This window comes from Typopeltis vanoorti, chromosome 8, assembly GCF_054136105.1.
Source record: "Typopeltis vanoorti isolate ZY-2024b chromosome 8, IOZ_Tvanoo_1.0, whole genome shotgun sequence".
Taxonomy (NCBI): Eukaryota; Metazoa; Arthropoda; class Arachnida; order Uropygi; family Thelyphonidae; genus Typopeltis; species Typopeltis vanoorti.
Window position 1 is genome coordinate 13112280 of NC_143556.1, and position 20085 is coordinate 13132364.

Below are 20085 nucleotides of genomic sequence, written 5' to 3' on the forward strand. Positions count from 1 at the left end.
AAATTATTAAATATGGTGGTGAAAGTATGGTCACAGAAATGCACCAACTATGTAATATGGTATGGAAAGAAGGGAAAATGCCAGAGGAGTGGGTGAAATCAATATTAGTAACATTATACAAGAAAAGAAATAAGCTAGAATGTAAAAATTATAGAACAATTGCCTTGATAAGTCACCTTGGTAAAGTGATGATGATCATATTGACAGAAAGATTGAGAACACAATTGGAAGCATACCTTGCAGACGAGCAAGCAGGATTTAGGAAGGATAGAACTACAATTCAACAGATTTTGACAATGAGGTTAATAGCAGAGAAAGCTAGGAGAAAAAACAAAAACATATATACTTGCTTTGTTGATTTTCAGAAAGCATTTGACAGTATTGACCAGAAAGTGACATTAGCAGTTCTGGAATCCTATGGAATTGATAAAAAAACTAATAGCTATATTAAAAAATGTTTACCAGAATGCAGTTGCAGCAGTTAGAATAGGTGATGATTTGGAGAAATGGTTTAAAACAAGCAGAGGTACTAGACAGGGAGATCCAATATCACAAAGCATTTTCATCACACATTTAGAAAGAGCAATGGATAAATTGAAGGAAGATACCAAAGGAATATCTGCACACAGAATGAGAATTAACAATCTGAGATTTGCATATGACATTGTTATTATTGAAGAAGACGAAAGAGAACTACAAAAAAACACTGAAACTGTTAAATGAGGAAGGGAAGAGATTTGGACTTGTTATGAACTTGGAAAAAACAAAGATGGTATTTGGTGAGCAGAACATGAAACAAAAGATACAAGTGGATGGAACTTATATAGAAAATGTAGAACAATTCACATATTTGGGAAGTAAATTGACATATGACTTGGACTGTAAAAAAGAAATAAAGATCAGGATTGCAAAGGGAAGAACAAATCTGAAGGCCATGGATAACATCTGGAAAAGTAAAGTGATCAGCCTGCAAACAAAACTAAGAGTACTGGAAACATGCATCTTCAGCGGTGTACTGTACGGATCTGAAACGTTGGTAATAAATAAAGAATCAAGAAAAATAATTTTGGCATTTGAAAGAACTTGTTACAGGAAGATTCTAAGAATAGGATGGGTACAGAAAATCACCAATGAAGAGCTCTATCAGAAGATACAATCAAAAGAGAATCTAATGCAGAAGATTATAAAACGGAAGCTGCAATTATTTTGACACATCTGTAGAATAAGTGAGGACCGGAAGATAAAGATATTTATGTTTGGTAATTTGGATGGTTTAAACAGAAGAGGTAGACCATACAGAGAATGGATAGACGATATAAAAGACTGGTGTGGAATGGGTGTACGAAAACTGCAACACTGTGCACTGGACAAAGAAAGGTGGAAGAAGATAGTGAAACAGGCATCAGACATCAACGGGCAGTGAGCCTATGGTTCGTGATGATGATGATATTCCTTCACTATCAGTTTTCTTGAGAATTTCTTGCTTAATAAGCTTGCACATCCATTGAGCTCTTACCCTATTTATTCTTTGAACTCTAAGGACACATTTCAATACTGCATAATTTTAAGTATTTTTAGTGCTTCCCATACACTGCCAAAATCCTTACTATCCAGCAACTGATACTGTAGGACTTAACCTAGTATTTTCCTTGGTTGATTATAATTTCCTGCTTTGTAGTTCAGCATGTAACCTTTTCTAAGTGGAACATTCAAGTTATTTCAATGTTATTGATACAATATTGATAGCATCTCTCCTGGTTACTCTCCTGATTTTCCTCAAAAGTATATCTTTGGTTTCTAGTCTCTTTTTTTCTTTCTTCAAACCCAACTTTCAGATTCATAAATTAAAGGTTTAAACACTACTCTACTAGTTTAGTGTTTGGTTTATTCATCTGTTTCCATATTCAGTTTACCACATTACTAAAATATTGTCCAAAATATTTTACTTGTTCTGTTTGCCATTGAGAATACAGCTGATGTTTCCTAATAAATTTGTTGCCATGTTATTCATTTTTCAGAATAATTCAGAACAATATCCTGAAGCCTTGTTGTTTATTTATTTAGTATAAATGTATAATTTTATCTTCATCAAGATCCAAACTTAGTTTAATGTCACTTTCCTTCATAATATGATCCATATAGATGACTTATTCCTGATTTGACATCAAACCGTCTTCCTGTTATTGTAACATATTGATGAGTTTTTTAAACCCTCAGATCTACCAAACTTAAATTCCAATCCTTGTTGTATTACCATGATTTTTCAACTATTTGTCTAAAGTAAAAAATATAGTTCTGATACATCTCTTTATTTTTCTGAATTCTGTTTGTTTTTTCCCAAGCTTTTCTTTCAATAACAATATCTAAAAATACTTATTATTTTTTTTTAAACCATTGTTGCACCTTATTTTTCCTAACAGTTTTGAGATAGTAGGCTAAAGAATATAAATTCAGTTGTTGATTAAGACTTTTGGAATTAAGTTCAGAAGTGTTTCATCCTAAAGAATGTATTTGAGTGTCATTAAATTGTGCATGATTTGGAAAATTTACTTGTTTTTTTGTTAGTAACTGGCAAAAGGGAAAATAAATAAATAATAAATAATTATATTATGATAATAAATAATAAATATATAAATAATAAATAGTTATGTATATATATGTTCCAACTGTTCACGTAGAGCATGGATATTGAAAAGTGAACAAGGAGGAAAAGGTTTTGAGTTATATGGACAGGATTTTAAATTCACACACAGCAATGTAATTTAAATATTATTAAATTATATATTAAATATTAGACTAACAAGCTATATGGACTTAGATAGTTCCTTAAAATAGACACATCAGTCAAGGATTTTCAGGGAAACATCACTTCTGAATCAAAGGACAAATAAGAGGTGCTAATGGCAGGCAATGTCAAGCTGCAGGAAAGAAATGGGAGAAACAGTTTTCAAAACTAAGTGTGCACTTAATGATAATAATTGAATGAATTTATTCAACATCATTGTCTGTATTGTTTTCACTATGTGCAAATATGTGAAGTGGTATAAATGTCTGTGTCTTTAGATATGATTTTCATTGACTAGCATGGGACCCCCACTATGCTTATTAAAGGCTTGAAGTAGTTTAAAAAAAAGTTCTATATTTGCTCCCAAGAACAGGGATTCTGAATTATCTAGTCTTTAGTAGCCTATGGTACTAAAATATACTACAAGTTAATAACTTATCATGGATGAAACTGACATGAGAATAATTGTTGACTTCAATTTAGAGTTAACACTGTCTACCATTTTTTCTGTTATCAGAAGTGTGGGGATGCAGATAACATTCTTCTGAACACCCATAAGAGGGTGTTCAGATGAATATTCTCTTTAAAAATTTATAAAAATTGGAAATCAGGGAAAATTGGAAATTTTCTGTCTTTTGCATAGTATGCTAGAATTCCATGCAAAGTTTTCTGGGAAAGATGGTTTGTGGGACATGGTAAATACTCTTTTTTGTATATTTTTAAATCTTTGCTCTTTTATCTATTCAAAAAATAAGTATTGCTACTTTGTAAAATAAATCTGTAGCTGTAGAGTTTCTTTTTAAATTTTTTAATACATTATAAAGAATTAGACTTAACTCTGAAAAAAAAACCTATCACATGAGCAGCCATCAGATTTTAAAAAATGTAGCAGCATAGGATTAAAAAATTTCGCCCATTTTTTGGTCATAATACACATAGGTTAGAATTACATGAATTGTGATATTTAAGTGATTTTTAATGATAATTAATTTAAATTTCAGTATCCAAATGGTTTCATCAGTCATTTTTACTCTATATCCGAGCATATAATTCCTGTCTTGGCATGGGGCTTTTTAGGGCCTAATGAACAATTAAAAAGCATATGTGTATTTTTCAAGGTGAGATGTATAGTTTATTTGTTTTCATTTAGAGATACATGTGAAGGGGCCTCATTTAGTTTTCATGGTCTGCATTTAGAAAATAGTAACTTATTGCAGTCTAAATCTTGTAGCATCAAAAAATCAGTAAACATCAGATCAGTAATACATTTTAGTATCTTTTTTTTAACTGAAGATATTTAAATTATTCTAAATTTGAGCATTTAATGAGAAAATGACACTTATTTACTGCAATCATTTTCTGAAATATGATTTGTAACAGATTTCAAAGATGTTTATCAGTAAAGAAAACTGCTTTTTATGAGACCATATTCTTAAATGTTGATTGACCCAAATGAGTACCTATTAAGCACATAAGAAATCAAAAAAAAAAAAAAGAAAAAATATATAATTACATATTTGATTCAGTTATTTCTGGATTATGCCTTGATGGATTTTATTGAAATTCAGTTTTTAGAATCCTTAAAAATTTTTTCAAGATATTTAAATTTTTGTTACTAATTATATGAAGAGCCAAAGGCTTCAGTTCAGCGACATGAACTTATTTAAGTTAAGGGATATTATTTCCCATATTGTTTCTTAGCTGAATAAGAAACTCAAAGAGTTTTATGCCGAATATAGAAACTATATAAAGTTCGGCGATTCCAAGCATAATCAAATACCTGGATATTGCAGCACCTGACCCTTGAAGGTAGTGCAAGCTGAGGCAACTCATAGAAAGGGTGGAGCAAGTTCCGATCACCATTCTTGATATTTACCCATAATATGGACTTAACTCCTAGGAGCTGTATTATTGTTTAACATTATGAGAGAAGGTCACTACCCAGACTGGTTTCGACCTTTTTTGAGGTCTCATCAGTGAGTAGGTAGACCTAGTTAATACCAAGTTTTAAATTTAAAATTTAAATTTTTGTTTTAGTTTAGTCAGAATATATAAACTAAATATTTCTAAATTATAATATTTCATTAATTCTGCTCTGGCCAGATGGAATTTAATAGAAAAATATTGGTATGTAGGATATACATTAAAAGTTGTCTATAATTTCATATATTTTCATATAATTTCATATATATTTCATAAGCATGTTGTAACTTTGGACACATTCATCAAATTTTTAGAGATGATAATGTGTAGTACAATTCTTTGAACAACAAAATAAAAAAGGTGATATGAAGGCATGCAAGAATTATAGAATTATTAGTTTGATATCTCATGCAAGCAAAATTTTATTAAAGATCATGCTAAATAGGATTGAAGCCAAAGTTGAGGCAGAGATGCCAGAGGAACAAGCAGGTTTTAGGAAAGATAGGGGCACCAGAGATCAGATCCTTTACCTTAGACAGATCATAGAAAAATATAAAAAATTCAGACTCCCTCTGGTAATGTGTTTCTTAGACTACTCTAAAGCTTTTGATTATGTTGAGCATGTGAAACTGTGGGAAGTAATGAAAAGAATGGGTTTTCCTCAACACACTATCAGGTTGATAGCCAACTTGTATAAGGAGCAAGAAGCCACAGTAACAACAGGTGTTGGATTGACTGACTGGCTTCAAGTTGGATATACTTCAAGTTAGAAAGTAATGTTTACTTTCTCCTCACTTGTTTAGTATGTATGCAGAGGACATCATGTGTGAAGCATTGGATGAGCTCAGGACAGGAATTAGGATAGGAGGTAGATTGATCAGTAATCTGAGGTATGCTGATGATACAGTACTCCTTTGTAATGACATGGAAGAACTAGGACTAATTCTTGACAAAGTTAACAAGATCAGTAATAACAGAGGACTTCAACTCAATTCTAGCAAGACAAAGATCATGGTTCTCAAAGGAAAAACAAACGGAGAAGCTCTTGAGAAACAAGTGTATCTTAATGGAGAAAGAATTGAGGAAGTCAGCAAGTTTGAGTACCTGGGATCCATTGTTAATGTGAAGAATTGCTGTTCAGAAGATGGCTAAAACAACAGTCAAAGACCTGTCTAAAATCTGGAAGGATGGATGGATCTATCTCCATGGAAACAAAGTTGAGGATTTTGGATGCAATAGTTTTTCCAACAGCGACTTATGGATACGAGACTTGGAACCTAAAGAATATTGATAAGAAACGGATATCTGCTTTTGAGATGTGGTGTTACAGAAGTCTGTTGAGGATATCATATACTGAAAGGCGTACAAATGAATGGGTGTTAGAAAAGATTAGTAGAACTTTAATGCTCCTTAAGGATATTGAAAGAAGAAAGTTAAAATATTTTGGATACATAGAAAGGATGGAAGGAGGACTTCTCAGAACAGTAATAGAAGGTAAAATTCCTGCAAAAAGAGGCAGGGGTAGATAATCAATGAGATGGATGGATGGCGTGTGTGGAGTGACCGATCTTCAGAGAGTTGAGGCTGCCAGAAAAGCAAACAACAGGACTACATGGCGAGGCCTGGTGTGGAACATCACCGAGCATCAGAGTGACCATACGGCATCTGTAGATGCCCAGTGAACATAGAGAGTTTATATAAACAGTTATAACAGCGTATTTAATCTCTGTACTAGCCCAAATGGATCAGAGATAGGTATATCTTAAGATTTTTCCAGGATAAATCCACCTTATATCTTTTATCCTGCAATTTACCTTACTTGGTTATTAATCCTTCTGCCACTAGAGCAGTTAACAGATTAAATGTAACTGACAGAATTACATTTTTAGGACCACTTGCTTAAACTGTTTGACTTGCTATTTCCTGTTTTAGAACTATTGAATATCTTTTGGTGTTTAATTTTTGCTATCCATTATTTTGTTTGTTCAAAAAAATTAAAAAAATAAACTTCACTTTGGAGGCACTCTCCAATCTGGATAAAGGATTAAACTAAATTTATTATAGTCTAACCAAGTGGAAAATAAACTTCCAACATCTTTCTCTGAATCCAGAGTAATTTAATAATAAGGTGGACAACTTTTGGCAACTCGTATAGGTAAATATGACCTCTCCATTGCTTCTGCCTTAGTATCACCACTGTGGGTCTGGCTCCCTTACAAGACCTCAAAAAAGGTCGAAACCGGTTTGGGTAGTGGCCCTTCCCTTAATACATAGCATTATACATGTCCACGAGGAGTGATGAGAGCTTGGTCCACCTTTACTACGAGTTGCCTCAGTCCTGAAGATACTTCAGGCGCAAACTTTGTTTGCTTACACTTGGATAAAGGATTAAACTAAATTTATTATAAATATTGAATTATGTTAATAAAAATATGTGATAAAATAATAAATACACTATAAAACACTAAAATCTACACTAGTATATTACAAAACACTAATTTTCTAAGGAAAAACGCAATAAAAACAGACAAAAATCACTAACTTTACAGGAGCACTAAATTCGCCAGCCAACCAAACATGGCAGGATGGTTACCAAAATGTATCCTCAAACCAGAATCCCAATTAATAAATAAATAAATATCAGAAATATTTACAATCTTTTATTTTTCAAGTCAATAATTTGATATTGAAGAATTTTTTAAAATAAAAAAAATGATGTTATCATTGAAAATTCTTTGAAATAAATATGCTTTCAAAAATATTACTTTTTTTTCCTTGTCAAATTCTACTATGATATGCTTATTATTATGCTTATTCTGAACAACAGTGAAATTGTTACATTGCAATACTTTCTTTCCAGTTTTGAGACTGATTTTTAAATTATCACAAATGTATGTGCCCTAAATTTATTTTTAAAAAAAGAATATCATATTTATGTGAGAAGTTTTTGGTATTGAAACCACATTATAAATAAGGAGTTTAATAAAAATAAGCAATTAAAACCCGACAAATTTTGTATGGTAAGACTTACATTATCAGGGGTAGTGGTACATAAAAATTTTACTCAACAAAAGCCTATTAACAATTAATTACATATATTGGATCTAATGTGCATGACAAACTTCATAAGTCTTACGACATACGAAACTTATCGGGTTTTAATTACTTATTTTTATTAGACTCCTTATTTATATTATAATGTGGTCTCAATACTGAAAACAACTGCTAAACCATGGAAACTTAAGTTTAAATCTCATCTTTTTTTTTTTCATACTTATTTTATTAATAATATCTGATACATAACTACTTTAAAATAGATGATGAAAATATCTGATACATACCATATACAGATCAGTGCAAAATTTCTGTGCTGTCAAGCATTTCAGCTACACCTCCCTATACACACACACATGAACTGGATTATAACTAATTATTTCCTGAGTGTCTGATTTCTTACTGGGTATGAATTTTTTCTGCTAGTATCGTATCCCAAATCAAATAAATATTACTCCATTTCAAACATAAGTGAAAGCTATTTCTTAGTAATTTGATTATTTTGACTCTTTTTCTTCTTGACCTGAAATAAGTTGTTCAGAAAATAGTAAAAAGAAAATAATAGATTAGTTGGTTGATTAGGAGTTTATTGGTGCGAGCACAGCAAAAGTCATAGTGGCGGAAAATCACAGATTATAGCAGTACTCGAGCTAATTTACAGTTAGATATTTTTGTTACATATCAAGATTTTTTTTTATGTCATTAAAAGATTTTGAGGATTTTTTATTAAAAAAAAACCCTGAAGTAACGATTTTCAATAGAAATGCTTTTTCAAAATTGTTTGTTTTAGCCAGCTGAACACTGAAAATAACTATGGTAATTGGTTTATATGTATATCACCCCCACCCCTCACACACACACACACACACACACACACACACACACACACACACACACAACACAATACACTCTTTAATCTGTCTACCTACTTGCCAAAACACAGCACTGTCATGATAGTGCAAGTAGTTAGAAAGAAGAAATCTGATGTATGTTTAAAAACTAGACTTTATTTTGGTAAAATTATGGAGACTAGTACTGTGTTAAAAATTATAACTTTAATTGCCTGATATTTCAAGGTTTAATGTTTTAATGTTTCAGTGTTTCATATTAAAGTCATCATTTGGAGCACATACACAAGTAATTCTCTTTATATGCAGAGAATGTGTTCTTGAGAATCATTGTATATATAAACACATAAAATGGGATACTTATAACATGGGATAATACAGGTTGCATTTCCAAAGAAGCAAGATTCCAATTTTTCAAAATTAATTTAATTGAATATGAACCCATTTTTCATCCATATTAAGGCATAAAAGGTCAATTCAGTGAAAAGCATTATGATATGAGATGGGAGGAGGAGATTGTGAATAAATATTTACAATTTTTGTTGGTGAGGGTATAAATGAATTGTTAGTATTAGACAGTATTGACGATAGAATGGAAAATGATGTTATTAATGTTGAATGTGAGGCAGTGAAAATAGAAGAGAACAAAATGAACATTAATAAAGAAATAGCGCACTTGAATGTTAACAAGGATAACAATTTTCAATGTTATCCTTCACACGACGAAGCGAGAAATTGAAAAATTGTAGAAGTGGCAAGAGATTAGCAGGGCTGAAAAATAGAAGGAAGCAGGTGGTCTGAAGTAATAATAAAGACTGAGCAAACAAACAAGAAAAACAAGTTAAGGAAAAAATTATATACAGATTCAATGATCAAGGGAGTACATAATGAAAGCGTGACAAAATCATGTTTCTCGAGCAAAAATTCACGATATTAGTCACCATCCAGATGCAAAAAAAGGTAAATCCAAGGAAGCGATTCTCTTGGTTGGCACAAATGATTTCAGAGGGGAGAAGTACACTATAAGAGAGGATGTAAAGAAGTTGTTAGAAGAGGAAAAATTGAAGAGAAAGAAAGTAAAGATTGTAAGTCTCCTACCATGCTGTGATAAAGGCAAACTGAGGAGGAGGGCATTGCTAGATGATGAGTCTGCATGTAGGCTGTGTAAGATTTGTGGTCTGTGTTTGATGGAAAGAAGAATTTGTACAATGCTGATAGACTGTTTAAATGGTTTTAGTGTTAAGTATCTAGAGAGAGCTTTGTTCACCGAGCATGCTGAAGTGCAAATTCAGGAAAATTTAAGTAGTTAGGGTAGAAACAGGTGAGTGAGTGTGAGAATGAGCAATTGCTAAATCTAGTCTCTCAACCAAAAATATTGAATAGGGTAGTCAGTTCAGGAAGTAAAAGTGGGTGGGGGCCTAAAGGGATGCTGCAGTTTCTATATACTAATGCCAGAAGTATCAGGAACAAGAGGGACGAGTTTTTGGCATTGGTTAGTGCAACCTTGCTGAAAGTTATAAGCATTAGTGAGATGATGTAGTTATAGGGAAATGAGAAGGGAAGATAGAGAAGATAGGATGGGGGTTAGGGTTACTGCTGATGATAGCAGATGATTTGCAGCCAAAAATAATAGGAGATAGATGAGAGGGTGGCTGTTCATTTGAAGCAGTCTGGTGGGAGATCAAGGCCAGTAAAATAAAATATACAGTTGTTGCTATAGGCCAGCAGGTTCCATAGATGATCTGGAAGACATACATCAGCAAATTAGTGCAATGAGTGCAGGTCAAGTGTTTATTATGGGGGACTTCAGCTATGGAGATATAGACTGAAAAGCAGAAAGATCACATGGCAGGATGGAAATGGAATTTATACAGGAAGGATCAGAAGAACTATCCATAACCAAAGTGACCACATTACCTGCGATGGATGAAAGTGGCCATTAGGTCTTGACTTGGGAGATTGTACAACATGTGAAATATTCTGTCAAGAAAGGGTATATATGGAACTACAAGGCAGGTGATTATGACAAGCTTATCAAGAAGCTTAAATCTGTGCAATGGCATAAAACATTGCAGGGTAAGGATGTTAGTAGTGCATGGAAATAGTTAAGAGTTATCTAGAGGAAGTAATATTAAATTATATACCTAAGGTAAGGAGGGTTAATCAAGTAGGTGTTAGATGGATGACTAATATCACTTAGCGAGAACTGCAGAAGAAGAAAATGCTGTGGAGGGTATATGAAGAGAAAGGTGACCAGCAAACAGTACAAGGCTCAGGCAAGAAAGGTGATCAGCATGGCAAGGAAGGCAAAATCAGATTATGAGAAGAATCTAGCCAAGCAGGCCAAAGGAAATCCCAATTCCAGGGGTCATTCCTGGAAGTTGAATAAAGGTATGGTTAATAAGGGTGTGTGGACTAGATTTTTTTGCTTGGATAGTTGTGAATAAGTGGAATGGGTTACCAGAATCAGTTGTGAGTGCTTTATCTGTTAATGGGTTCAAGGAGAGGTATGATAGATTGTGTGGATAGTCGGTCTCCTGCAGTGAGCCTTCAGACTCTATGGAGGCTATGGAAGCCCATACAATGATAATAATAATAGTTGAATTCATTAACAAATGGGCATATGAAGACAATAGTAAAAAAACAAGAGGCCAAAATGAAATTGTTAAAGTTCCTCAATAAAGAATGTGGTCACCCCTCACAGCAGTACAGTGCTTACAGTAATGTTTCATGCTGTTTATAATGGTGTCCAGGAGGTATGTTGGTAATAATAATCATTGCTCTTGCAAGACTAAACACTTCAAAGGCTTTTTTTTGGGTGGTGGTGGTGGTGGGGGTTTAGAGCAGTAACACATCTACCTAGAGCATCCAAATATTCTCAATAGGATTAAGATCAGGAGACCTTGCTGGCCAGTCCATACATACAATAGTCTCTTCTTGAAGATATTGGTTCATGTTCTTCACTCGATGAGGATAAACATTATCATCTTGCAGGATAAATCTCCCCTATTGCACCCACATTCAGATGAACACAATGATCTAGGCCCCTGTATAAGTTGCAGCATTTATGGTTCAGTTACGAAGCACATATAGGTTATTGCCTCCAATGAGATGCCTCCCCAAACCATCACACTACCTTCACTATAAATGCTGCTTTCATGGATATTAGAGGAATGATAATGCGCTTCTGGTTCTCTCTACGAAGCATATCAGGTGTGCTCTGATCTGGAGAAAACCAGGGACATATTATCACCCCTTATATTCAGTGCCACCAAAATGCAGTCTTGCCTTCTTTTTTTTTTTTTTTTTGCAAGAAATTCTCAGCCCACCTACCTTTACACTCAGTAATACAAAAATCACAAGACCATATCTGACCATAACAGATCAGATCTCTCTGTTTTGTCTAACATTTACTTCATCTCCCATGGTATAAACACATTGTAGCAGTAACTGCCTCAGCATCCAAAAAAAAACTAGGCATTTTCTTTCCTTCAAGATGCTATTTTATAATCATCCAACTCTTCACTGTATACAAATCCCAAATTTACCTATCCTTGGGATGCTGCTTGCACATTTCGGATGATGCACTTAAAAATTCTTGATGCTTCCCAGAGGAGAGCAGTTCAGCTCGTAGATGATCCCTCTCTTATGTATTCATTTCATCCTCTATCCCACAGATGCACTGTGTCTATTCTACAAATACTTCAATGGTTGTTGCTCAACTGAAGTGGCCTTGCAGAAGAGGAGAGGCTTCAGCATTCCTTTTCAGCTCAACTGCAGACACACTTCTGAAGCTGCTTCTCCTCATTCTCATTTATTCCATCTACTTCTATCCTCTGCACCAGCCTTCCTCATGAAGTATTCCAAACTATAACCTGCAACTCTTCAAAAAAAAAAAAAAAAAAGTCAATAAACTCCTATCTCAATGTTCACCTGCACACTTAACACTGATGCACTTGTAAGTCCTTTGATTTCTTGTGTATAGGATCTTGCTCTGACTTGTACAAAACTAATACAACCAATTGATATCCAACCAATTGAATACTACAGATTTGAGTGTTAAGTATTATATTATGCAGTCAGATTTCCTTCTTTTTTTTTATAAGCAGGTGCTATGAGAGCTTAACTCCAGAATTTGACTTTCTAACCAGCCTTTCAGTGTATCTGTATAACTTTATAACACCCATATCTGAGCATATCATCTACTCCTGTTGTCACTCATTTTAGATTTCTGATGGCTTTTCTACTGCAATTGTTACTATGTACTTCTCATAATTTCTGTCGAATATTTTCGACAATCTTTCTCTCACTGTTTGTTTTTTAATTTGACAATCTTTTTTTCAAAGTGAATTTCAATGTAATTAGCCAATCTGGTTGGCAGAGTAGTTAACATATCTACTCTCCAAGCAGCAGCCTGTGAGTTCAAATTCTGCTGTGGGCATAGATGTATTGGTCTTCATGTGGGAGATGAATTTCATTATCTCATGTAAAACCACCACTCTGCCAACCAGATTGGACCTGAAGTTGCTCAAAAAAAGTATTGAATCCCACAATGGGCATGAATGCTTGCTTATTGTCTTTAGCTGGTGATGAATTTCATTACCCATTGTGGCCTGTAGTGACTTGAAAAAGTGAAGCGTTGCATTTTGGTCTCTAGAGCAGTGTTTCTAGGCTGTGTAAATATTAAAAATACAAAAAAAAAATATAAATTAATAAAAAAATAGAACATAACTTTAGTTCATCTACTGTACTAACATACTTTAGGTTTGTAAAAGCCTTTCATGGGTTGGGGTCACATTGGAAAAAAAAAAAAAAATATTACTTCAGCCCTCCAGAATGTTTTCATCCTCAGTTCTCATGTCACTCTTTATAAACTCTGATTTCATTTACAGTACTCTCTCCTTCCTTCACTTCTAACCTTTTTCAATTTCACCCAGAACATTTTTCCACTTTCATGATATTTATCTTTTATGTTCTTATCAAAGTTTTCTCATGACTTTTGTTTAGCTCCTTGTACACATAGCTATTTTTTTTACATTTTTCTCTATATTCTCTCAGGACACCTGCTGACCTTACTTTTAATATGCTTTCTTTTTTTCTAGTATTGCCTCTTTAACTTCTTGAGTCCACTGTGAGGTTCAAATTTTTCTGTACAAAAAAACTTCGTCACATACCTTTCTGGCTGAATTTGTGTTTTCCTCAGAGTATGCCAGTGCATCTCCAAGGTTTGGTTTTTGTTTTTCAAACTCTTTCTTATCAACATATTGTGTGTGTGCATTGAGGGGGGGGTCAATGCTAGATAACTATGAGACATCTGCACAGCCTTTTAAGGAATATGGAGAACCAATCAGGACTTCTGACCTAATGTTCAGTCTTTCTCTTCTCATAGTGCACCCTTTAACAAACAAGGGTGGGCTGTTCTTTATTGGCTTAAACCAAAAGACAATCATGGTGTGATTGTGATAAAGTCATTCTGATTGAGGCATCATCCATTTAATCTTATGTGTCAGTTACACATGTTAATAAAGAACATTGGTGTATCGGCAGCACAGATTTTTTTTTTTAAAATATTTCATTCAAATATTTTGCCTAACAGTAACTGAGATATTTTTCAATGTCAAAGATAACACACTAAACAAAATAATCTGAATAAGAACATAGATTCTAAACAATCACTCAGATATATTGACTATGCCCTCTGGTCACAAGGTGGCCAAGTTTTAATTTAAATGTAAAATTAGTCTCCCAGATGTATGGAAGAATTTTACATCCATACTCATTTAGGTTTGGAGCATTCTATATTCAGGTTCCCAGAATAAAATGTCACTTTTAAAGTATAATATTTTTAGGCTAATAGTTTTTCCTCTATCTAACTGCATGTAGAATTTTAAGCACATGGTCTGCTAATCCACTTTGTCTATATTTGTTCAGAACTATATAATTCTGATGTTCTTCTCTATTTTGCTGCGTATCTGTCAGGCTGTTCATAATAAGGGAGTTTGCACTAGCAGTATATCATTTATACCAGGCTCTAATAACAGGTGAATATTGTCTCTTGGAGAATGAATAGGGAAAGCTAGTTTTAATATTGGTATTTATCAAGTTTAATTTTTTCAGATAATTCTTTAACATAAGGAACTATTATCTTTTTGAATCACTGTAATGGTTTCTCTATTAGTTTGTGTGCTATTAGATGCTGGGTTTAACAATCTGCCTCAGCCATAAGAAACTCCAACCGCAATTTGGTTCCATGAAATGGTCTCAAATATGAAATCATTCGTTCAAAACTTTAGTCCATCAGCCAAAAATACTTATTCTAGGTTCACCTTTTATTTCCATGTTTCAACCTCATATACTCAGTGTAGTTCCTGTGTGAACATATCAGTTTTATACTGTGTTTTCTGATTATGACAATTTGACTTTTTTGAAAACAGAAATGTTCATTAAATTTACTGTAGTTAATAAATTACAATAAACTTACTTTGTGTTGCTGAAACAAAGAAGACAAAAACAGGCAATATCCTTCCAAATAGTAGCTAAATTTTCAGGCAAATTATTGGTGAAAGGAAGGATAAGCTGTGGTATTGGACATTAAACATGAACAAAATCTTTTTGAATGGAAGGCCATTCCAAGTAGAGTGATGTGGACAAATTTGAGGAATTTGGAGCAGAAAGAAGTAAAGGAATTTTTTCATTAAACTAGAAGAGACATAAAGAAAAAATTGGTCATTATTAGAGATCTAAAACACAGAGTAGAAAATTAATCCCAGACCTATAGAAATTGTTTTGGAAAAAATTGGAGAAAAGAGCAGATAACTCATCACTAACACCATTTTCCAGAATAAATGTGCACATATTATTATTATAATGGTGTCTCCAAGGAGTCAGAAGAAATTATAAAAGACCCTACAATGACACACTAACCATTATTTACACAATACCTATCATACTTCTCCTTAAATTCATTCCCCCAAGACGAAGCACTAACAACTACCTCTGGCAATGCATTCCACATATTCATCACCCTTCAAGCAAAAAATCTAGTTGTAATACCCTTGTTCACAACACTCTTACACGATTTCCAGGGATGACCCCTTGTTCTCTCCCTTCCCACACTGTAATAGAGAAAAAAAAAGTCATCAGTATCAATCCTATAAAACTCATTTAATAACTTATATGCACCTACACATCTCCTCTGTTATGCCTATCAGCTAGATTTTGGAGTCCATAGACTTTCAATCTTTCCTCATGGGAAACATTCCACAGACCCATAACAATCTTTGTCACCTGCTTCTTCAGATGTGGCCTTATTAATACCTTATAAAGTGGAACAATGACTTCCCTATTCCTGCTTGTCAGTGTGTCCTTCAACAATCATGTAATTTGATGTGCTGTTTTGGCCAACTTTGCAATATGCCCTCTAAACTTAAGTTCTCTGTCTACAATAACTCCCAAGTCCCTTGTCTCATCAACTTCTTTGTAGTTCAATCCATTAATATAGTACACAGCATGTGATCTCACCCTTCCAAGTATATCACCTTACACTTAGCTATTTACCTTTGCTCATACCACCAGCATATTTAAGTCATCCTGCAAGATATTTACATCACTTTCATTGACTTTTGTTCTTCCCAGTTTTGCATCATCTGCAAACAAGTGAATATTTCCTGTCAAATTATTTCCAGTATCAATAATGTACAAATTAAAACAGCAGAGGACCAAGTACTGATCCCTGAGGTACACCACTAGTCACCTCCCTTCTCCTGGACTCAACTCCCCATAAACTACTCTTTGATATCTGTCCATCAGCCACCTTCTAATTAAAATTACAAGCTTTGAATCCATTCCCGTTTGCTCCAATTTATGTAACAGAGTTCCATGTGGAATCCTGTCAAATATCACTGAGTAAGGATTTCCTGTATCCAATTCCACTGTTACTTTATTATATAAAGTCTCAGTGATTGTTATTGTTAATAGCAATTACTGCTGGGTAGTAAAGACAATCAATTTCTGTAAAGAGATTGTTTTTACTCCAAGTGGTAAGTAATCATACAATCCAATTGCCAGTCCAATTGGTGCAATGACTTTTAACTCTATTCCTTTTAGAATCTGGAAAATTATTGGATTGAGACCAAATAAAAAATATACACATTTAATGAAACTAAGACATTATATACATTTAAAAAAAAAAATTAAATAACTACAAAAATAATTGGATCCAAGGCCTTCTAAATAAGTCTACACTTTCGAGATATTCCTTATCTTAAAATAATAAAACCATTCACTCTCTGACTCATTCTGTTACTGGGTTTGTTGAGCATATACTTAATCATGTCTAATACACTGAATATTTTTATTTTTCACAACAAATTTCTTCAAACAACAAATGTTCATTAGAGTCAGTTTCTTTGTTAGGCCTTCTGAAAACATACAACTACCTCTTCACTTCCATGAGATCCTTTTTTTAAATTCCTTAGTTAGTATACAATTTATCATTCCTATTGTTTCACTGGAGTATAAATATTCTTACCTCTTGCAGTTCAATATGACACACAAATTACCAATTTATTTACCAAAGAAAGACAGTTTTTTCTACTATTTTATAAACAAGATATCTAAGTAGAGCTCTTCTTGTTATGCCACTTTACAGTTTCAGATTTCACTCATTCTGTCACTTTTTCTAGTAGAATAGTGAATATATATGGTGTTCTTAAGACAGAAGATGAAGCTTTCCATGAACATTTCTTTGAACGTGTTGAATTAGAAAATGTACTCAAATATTTTCTTTTATTTAGTAATCTCTTGTTGACAGTCTCAACTCTTCCAGTTTAAAGATTCATAATGCTATGGTATGTTTTCGCAATCTACTATTAATATTCTCCCAACACTGTCGCATTTTCTTTAAACGTTCCTAAAAAACAAAATTCTCTGGTTGCAGTTCTCAAATTTCCCTTCTCTCTCTTGTTTTCCTCGTTACTCAGATACCGAGCACTATCAGCTGTCAATCATCCATCAATCTCCATGGGGAGCATGCAGACTTCATGTAAATGGCAAGCAAGAAGTTACATAGTAATGGCTGACACATTGTCTTTGTTGTGTAAAGAGGTCTTCACAAAGAACAAAAGATATCTCAATACTTAACAAATATGATTTACAACAAAGATTTACTTAAAAAATTATTACAACTATGAGAATATAGTAAATACATCAAATCTCAAATGCTTTACATTTCATTTGAACAATAATAATATCAAGAATGGGCACATCGCAAGTACCGATCATACGGGTTGTGAAACCAGAACTAATAATATACTTATATAGAGAAACAATTGTAAAAAGATTCATAATTATAAATTATGATGATTTTTAAAATTGAACATTAGGTCAGAAACCCCAGTCTGTTCTCTGCATTCATGAAAGGTGATCTAGAGGTCTCCTCCCAATTATTTGGCTGTGAACCTTAAGCGACCCATCTAGAATATATTTAATCTTGAATTTTTATCAACTCTATCATCTTTGATTCCTTTTACAGTGCCCCTTCCCTCCATTCCTCAGCTTTTTCAATAGCTTCCAGAACATTTTGCCTCTTTCCTGATGTTTATCTTCTATATTCTTACCAAAGTATTTCCCTTGACTTGTTTAGCTGCTTTTAGATGATAGCATAGCTCTGTTATATTTTTCTCTATACTGTTGCATGGTATCTGTCAACTTATAATGCCAGGAATTTTCAGTATGCTTTCAGCTTTTCCGACTGCTTCTGATTTGCCACTGAGACTTCATGGTTTGGTTCTTGTTTTTGAACTATTTCATTTTTTTTTCTTGAATAATGTTTGTATAGTTGAGTCTAGAGTTCACCTGTAAATGCTGCTCAACTGTAATTCTTTATTACAGTTGAGCAGCATTTTTTACAGTTGAGCGGCATTAATTCTGTTTTTTTCTTACATTCTTCTTTTTAATATGATATTCATTTTTATTCTATTTAAAACTGAGTGTTAATTGCTCTTCCAATTTCAAATCCTCCAATAACTATTATTTTTGAGGAAATTACAAAGTATATTGAATATTAATTACAAAAACATCACAATATATGTTGTGATTTCCTCAAAAAAATAGTTATGAATAATCAATGTATAAGTCTTTTCTACCAGAATTTCAGATCCTCTGGATACAGTTGTATCCTAAACTAGCATATGAAGATATCATTATCAACAATAACATAATCAGTGAGCCTTTTCTTATTTCTTATGATCTTCTCTCTATATGAACTTCATCATCAAATTCCTGATGAACTTGTGCACATCTTTTTTGCTGGAACATGGTGTTAGTATTGACCTGTCTGCATCCTGAACAGAAATCCAGCAGGTACTTATCATTATTAATAGCCATGCCCTTTTCTCTGATATTCCCAAAACTTCTATATGTAAGCCTTGTGGAATTCACTTCCTGCTCTGCTGTTTAGATCTCCAACAAGGACCGGTTTATATGTCAGCTGCTTTCTCTAATGACTTTAAAAAATTCTTCCACTTCTTTCTTAGGAGAACCTTCTGTGGGACCATAGACACATATGTTTCATTGTCCATTTTGAAGTTTGCATGCCCACATAACTATTTGAAATTGGTTCTCAATTGAAAAGTTTGTTTGGCGTCAAATGCCATTGCTATTCTTTCCTTTCCTTGATCATTATTGCCAGAATATAACATCCTATATTTATCATTTAATAGGATCTCACCTGTCTGTCTTCTTTTTTTTTCTTAGTAACACCAATTATGTCCATGTGGTGCTTTTCTAGTTCTTTTGCAAGTTCAAATTTCCTTTTGCTTGATACCCTCTTATGTTGATGGTTCCTATCTTTAGTTTGCTTCTTACATTTTGTTTCTTCCAGAAGCTGACCTTTCACTGTGAGGCCTTAACTGGGCGATGTTCCAGGCATCATAAAATCTCTTCATGCTATACCTTCATGTTTATTTCCAGTTTAAGTCAATAGAGAGTACAGTTTAGTCAGCTAAGTTCCAGATTGCCAGCTCATCCTTATTCATTTCATACTTAATGAAGAACTACTAACAAGGTGCACTACATGAAACTGAGAATTTGATATTAGGTCAGGTGCCCCAATCTGTTCTTTAAGGAAGAATCTGTTCTTCCTTAAAGTCTGTGTGGATGTCTTATTCCAGTTATATCTGACTTTGATCCTTAAGCAATTGTTGTTTATCTCAAAGTTCATAAAAGTGAATCTGTTTTCAAAAAAAGGGGATAGCTGGTAATTATAATATACTTATATCTTGAAAACAGTAGATTGTTTTTCCACATAACTTTGGTCTCAATAGTAAGTGCATGCTGCAATTTGCCATGTGCGCACACAATATGCAGACAAAAAGCATGCGACCATTTCTCATATCCCACCCCAGGGCAATTACACTGCTCAAGAAAATTAACAGAACAAAATATTTTTCATGAATATTTAATTTTCACATCTCA

General features: G+C 33.4%; 1 protein-coding gene across 3 annotated transcripts in view; it reads left to right on the plus strand.

The window, feature by feature from the left end:
• Positions 1-20085, plus strand: part of Miga (mitoguardin) — a 215327-nt gene that overhangs the window by 185895 nt on the left and 9347 nt on the right. For 2 of the 3 annotated variants that reach the window (XM_090396518.1, XM_090396520.1), the window contains exon 13: positions 3787-3903. The exons of the other annotated variant lie outside the window; for it this stretch is intronic. In XM_090396518.1, the coding sequence (XP_090252644.1) occupies positions 3787-3903 (117 nt within the window). The remainder of the gene's footprint in view (positions 1-3786; positions 3904-20085) is intronic. 3 annotated transcript variants of the gene reach the window in all.